The sequence below is a fragment of the Physeter macrocephalus genome, chromosome 1, assembly GCF_002837175.3.
Source record: "Physeter macrocephalus isolate SW-GA chromosome 1, ASM283717v5, whole genome shotgun sequence".
Taxonomy (NCBI): Eukaryota; Metazoa; Chordata; class Mammalia; order Artiodactyla; family Physeteridae; genus Physeter; species Physeter macrocephalus.
In genome coordinates, this window is record NC_041214.2 from 73759836 (window position 1) to 73765813 (window position 5978).

Here is a 5978-nt window from a genome sequence, read left to right on the forward strand (position 1 = left end):
CCCTGTGCCCCGCAACGGGAGAGGCCACAACAGTGGGAGCCCCGCGTACCACAAAAAAAAAAAAAAAAAAAAAAAAGTAAGCTACAAAGAAATGAAAATCATTTTAATATCAGATTACTCACCAACAACACTGCCGGAAGATAATAGGGCAATACTTTCCAGATTCTGTGGAAAAGTTATTTTTATTCTAGGATCTTCTACCCAGCCAAATTACCATCATATGTGAAGATAATCACAGTGTTTACCTCCCTTAGACCCTTCTTAGGGAGACACAAGAAAGTATTTCATTAAAATAAGGGAATAATAATCTGAGAAAAAAGAAGCTATGTGATGTAGGAAATAGAGCATCAGCCCAGTAAAGGAAAGGGAATTCTCAAGTTAACAGCTGGGAAATAGGCCTGTGGGAAAATAGTCCATACTGGGAAACACAGGACTCCAGGAGGAAGCAGTAGGGGGAGAGAGACAGTATCTTGAAGATCTGATACTATGATTTAAGGAATATAAATGTAAAGTCGGCAATGCAAGGAACCAGACTGGCACCCAGGGATGTGAGGAATTGAAAGCACAGTACTGTGGGTCCTTCTTGAAACCCACACATGGATAGTACCCAACCAGTCAAAAGATGAATCAAAGTGAAAAATTCAAAAAAAGGTAAACTTAGTAAAAGTGGCTGCATGAACAACCATTAAATCATTTTAAATATAAAACTAAGACTAAACACTTGTAGTAAATTAACAGCACTGGATAGAATGAAAATAAAATAAACCTTGATATTATAAAAATAATAAAACCACTATTTTTAATGGGGAAAAGAAGGTGGCAGGAAGGGTAAGAGAGCTAATATCTTCATTTCAAAGATAGAAATGAAAGATCAGGGAGTCAACCCATACTGTCTACAAATGAAGCAAAGAAGTTTTTTAAAAACAATTAATTTAACCATTTAGTTTTTCTTAATGTTAAAGAAATCTTTCAGCAACCACTATCTCTTATAACCAAGTAATACTCACTGAAATTCAACAATTCCGTTTATTTTCTCCTTTTAAACACAAGTAAAATTAAATTTAAATTTCTATGTTAAAAGCAGCACATGTAATAGGATCCCAGTTTTATAATACTCCTGTCTTTTCTATCTGTATACCTGTAGACCATGATGTCTGCGATATTTGTTTAAAGCCATGATAGCCACTTCTATGGTCAACAGTGAGTACTTTGGGGAGGGAATATCTTGAATTTTTTATTTTATACCCTTCTCTTCTGTTTGAACATCTTAAACTTTCAAGAGTTGCTTTTTTAATATTGGAGTTTATTCAGGTGAAGTGATTATGGCCCTCATTATTCTTTTTATTGCTCTTTAATATTTTTTTAAAATAGCTAATACAAGTAAAATGTATATAAAGTCCTGTGAGACAAATATTATGGCAATAATACCAAAAACTAACATTTGAATGGAACTTAACCTATATTAAAGTCCTTAGAGCTGTATAACAACCCTGTGAGATAATTATTTTACTTATCTCCAGTTTACAGAAGAAGAAATGGACTCAGTGCTGGTAAGCAGGATCAGAATCCAAGACTGGATACTTATTATTAGTCCTCAGTACTCAGTGCTAGATCTCTTATATTTCCTAATGCTGCCCTTCACTTAAAACAAAAAAACAAAATCTGAAGCCATCTACATTAGATATAAGTAAATAAGTCAGAGGAGTTTGAAAAAAATATTTTCAAAAAACAAAGTGGAGGATTTTCATTTTCATTTCGCAGAGAAGACCCTCTCTTCCATTCTCTAAAGTAGTGTCAACATCATCGGTCTTCTTGGACCCTCTTCCGCACAACACATTGCCATGTGAAGGAACTTTAGACTGACTGCTAACGGGTTTTCAAAGTTTCCTGAGCTGGTTGCAATTTTATTTTTAACAACTACCATGCATTGGTTGCAAGCTGGTGTAAAATATTCCTTACAAAAATATTTTATATATTTCTGTGACAACTTAATCCTCACTTTGAAAAGCTGTAAACTGCACATTATACATACTTACTAGAACATCTCTCTTGAAAACATTTCTTCGAGTCACTTTAAACTTTAAACATCATAGGCAGTAACCCAAAAAGAAATGTCAACCATAACATGTTTTGTTTACAAACATCCGCAAATAACTGTTGCTATGCAAACCTCAGAAGTCCCTTTGCAAACTGCGCTTAATTCTGAGCAAGGAAAAAGCGGGCGCGCGAACCAGCCTTCCCTCTACTGCTCAGGAGGCTGGAAACGAGTGCAAGGAGTGGAAGAGGAGGAGGGAATAAAGATTCAAGCTTTATAGTTGTGAATATCAATTATCGTTTCAGTTTGATTGATTGATTGATTGATTTTAATGCTTTAGCAAGTACCGAAAAGGGCTAGCAGGTGAGGGAGGAAGGAGATGCTGCCGGAGAGAGGTAGACCGAGAAGAGATGGGATTAGGGAAAGAACGGAGAGAAATAAAAGGGTTGGGGTATTTCTGCCAACTAGAAAATGTCCCCCAACAGACCCCTTCTTCCCCCGCCTTCTTCACCTGATCCTTACCCGATCTTCCAGTATCTTGTTCTCCTCGTTCGCCACCGGGATGGCGAACCCTTCCTCCCAATTCAGCTCCGCCAGGAATTCACTACTCATGATGACAGATAGGGGACCTCAGAAAAGGTGCAGAGGTAAGATCCACCTTCTCGTATCGCCCGTGAGCGGCACCTGAGGCAACCCCAGGAACTCGCAAAGCTCCGGGGTAGTTGCTACTGGAGCTCTAGCAACCGTTTCGCGCCCTTAGTTACCAAACAGGAAGCGCTCAGGTCCCCAGGCAAATCTTCCGGTTGAGAACTCCTTCCCAGGATCCAGTGCAACTTTTTCTTCTTGGGCACCCAGAGAATTGAATCAGTTTACTCCTCCAGAGGTTCCTTGGGATTGCCAGGTACCGGCATAACAGTCCTTCAACGTGCGGCTCCGGTTAGCCCCTTCGGCGCTCCCGGGAGGTATAAAATCGGTGGCGCCTGCAGTCTCCGGGGGACCACAGGGCACCGGACCTGCATTGCGCTACGCAGCTGCGATCGCGGGCGGAAGATGAGCGCTAACGAAAAGAATAAACCTAGCTTTCCTTTCAGGTGGCGTTTGTTGAGTTTCATTAGTACATGAAATCTTGTAGGCTGAAGTAGACAGGTATTTTGAAGCACAATTCACTCCCTGGAATCATTGCTGGATGTTTTGATCTTCGTCTGTTTTAACTTCTGGTCTCCCACCCAGTGTTCTTCTGCCCGGTTGCAGTCCTAGTTGACCGCAGTCGTGAACTGCGCCGAGATGGCAAACCTGCAGCTCAGAGTTCCCACAACTTTACTTCCTTTTCTTTTTCTTTTTTTTTTTTTTTTTTTTTTTGGCTAGGCAGCATGTGGGATCTTAGTTCTCCCACCAGGGATCAAACCCGTGCCCCCTGCAATGGAAGCGCAGTGTCTTAACCACTGGACCGCCAGGGAAGTCCCTATTTTCTTTACATTTTCATTTGTTAGCATTTACACATCTTTAATTCCACACAAAAACCTATATTTCTTCCTAAACTCGAAAAAGTCTGACCGCTTTAGACTGGCAAGCACTTTACCAATTCACTCATTTGAATTAACTGCTTGGCACCGGTAGGAGTTTGAGTTTATGACCCGTGTTTTATGTACCCACTTCTCAGAACCGGAAAGCACAAAACAGTGAACTAACCTAATCCTTTCATTTCCTAGATAAATGAACTGAAGCTCCCTGAGGTGAAGCGGGTAAAGTAAGCAGGACCTAAACTAGGAAACAGGTCAAACTATGCTTTCTGCAATGAGGGGTGTTCTTGGCTGGAATACTCTACCACTGCATCGTGAGGACCAATTAATTTTGCTTATCCAATAGTCAATTATCTGTAGCTTTTTTTGCCCTTTTGAATTTTATTTTGCCTGTTCGTTGTTAACCTTTTTATTATAAAAAGTTTAAATATATGTAAGAATAGAGAGCAGGGTGTAATGAACCCCTATATACTCATCACCTTGACTTAACATTCTTTTTTTTTTTTTTGCCATATTAGTTTCATCTATATCTTTTGCTGAAGCATTTTAAAGTAAATCACAAACATAACATGTCATCCATAACTACTGGAGCATGCATCACTAATGTTTAACGTTTAATGTTTTATAACATAAACACAATATCATTATCACATCTGACAAAATTAACAGTATCAAAATAACTCTTCGGGCTTCCCTGGTGGAGCAGTGCATGAGAGTCCGCCTGCCGATGCAGGAGACACGGGTTCGTGCTCCGGTCCGGGAAGATCCCACATGCCGCGGAGCAGCTAGGCCCGTGAACCATGGCCGCTGAGCCTGCGCGTCCGGAGCTTGTGCTCCGCAACGGGAGAGGCCACAACAGTGAGAGGCCCGCGTACCGCAAAACAAACAAACAAACAAACAAAAAAAACTCTTCATGATCAGTATCTTTTCATATTCATATTTCCTCAAATGTCTTGAAAATATCTTTTTTTACCCTTGGTTTGTCGCTATACTTTTGAAATCTTCTTTTGTAGATTTGTCTCTTTGTGCTTACATGGTTTTCCATATATTTAGCATTATGGACTTAGAAATAGTGTCTTCAAAGGCTAGAGTTAGCAAGGCATTTTATTCTCCAGTTCTACAATGCCTAAATTTCCAGGGTGGTCAAGAGAAAGACAGCTTGTAGAGGGAATGTTGACCTATATGGAATAATGGACTTTTACAGCTTAAATAACCTTAATAGAGATCATCTTTTATTTTATAATAGTTTAGTCAATACTACTAAAGAAAATGTTAATATCCAGCATATATTAAGATGACATATAGTTATATTTAAAAATTGTTATGGCAATGTCCCTTTTTTAATAATTATTTTAAAATGTGAATACTGAGGCAGCTGTCTTCGCCTGTGCCAATCTGTTGATCCACCCCTCTCAGTGTCAGCTGTAGCTGCCAAATGTATGACTGCAGCTGTCTTTGCTGGGTACTTCTCTAGGCCCCAAGGACATAAGAACTTTGGCAGCCAAATCCCTGCAAAGAATCCCATTTCCCATATCTCAAGGCTTCTATTTCCTGAATTTCAGGATAATTATTATACAATGTTGAATTTTGGACAAAATGTCCATGCATCCTCCAAATTCTACCTTTCTGCCTTTAAACAATACCCCTGCTTCTCCCCCTCATCACCACAGTATTCCTATCATCCATTTCCCACTTTTATAATTCTACAGCTTCCAGATTCTAACCCTATTATTATTCATTCAGATTTAGAAATAAAGCCCAAAGTTTTACAAGCCTTGTCACTAACCATGAAATAATCAATTTAATCCCCAGATGCTAAGGTAGATGTTACCCTTTTACTATCTCATTCCCAAATAGATAACTTCATCCAGATCAGGATGTTAAGGCTAAAATATGAAGAGATTTTGGGTTTTGCAAAAATAACATGATCTTTGTTTTATAAGAAAGAAAAATACATATATGTATGAAGTAAAAGGAAAAGATATCCTCAGCTCCATGCCAATCTCATTCTCAAAAGTTTGCCCCATTTTGGTGTTTATTCTACCGGCATTTTTTAAAATGAAGCTGTAAGTATATACATATATTAATTTTTTCCTATAGAAATAAAACTATAAATATTCTTTTGCAAATTCATTTTTTCACTTAACAATAGTGGCTATGTTTCCGTGTCAGTATATTAGATCTTTGGTCTTTTAATGGCAGCTTAAAATTCAGTATCATCAATCAATTTTAACTTTGTAAACAATGCTATAATGAACACCTTTCTAATACTGTATTTCATCAATTCTAGACTATACTTATTTTCACATTTTATTTTATTTTATTTATTTTATTTTTTTATTTTTTTTTTGTGGTACGCGGGCCTCTGACTGCTGTGGCCTCTCCCGTTGCGGAGCACAGGCTCCGGACGCGCAGGCCCAGCG

General features: G+C 38.7%; 1 protein-coding gene across 1 annotated transcript in view; it reads right to left on the minus strand.

Moving 5' to 3' along the window:
• CCDC39 (coiled-coil domain 39 molecular ruler complex subunit) overlaps positions 1 to 2735 on the minus strand; it is a 46469-nt gene extending 43734 nt beyond the window's left edge. The window contains exon 1 of the mRNA XM_024124199.3: positions 2558 to 2735. Coding sequence (XP_023979967.1) covers positions 2558 to 2647 — 90 coding nt within the window. The 5' untranslated portion in view covers positions 2648 to 2735. The remainder of the gene's footprint in view (positions 1 to 2557) is intronic.
• Between the last annotated feature and the right edge of the window lie 3243 nt (positions 2736 to 5978).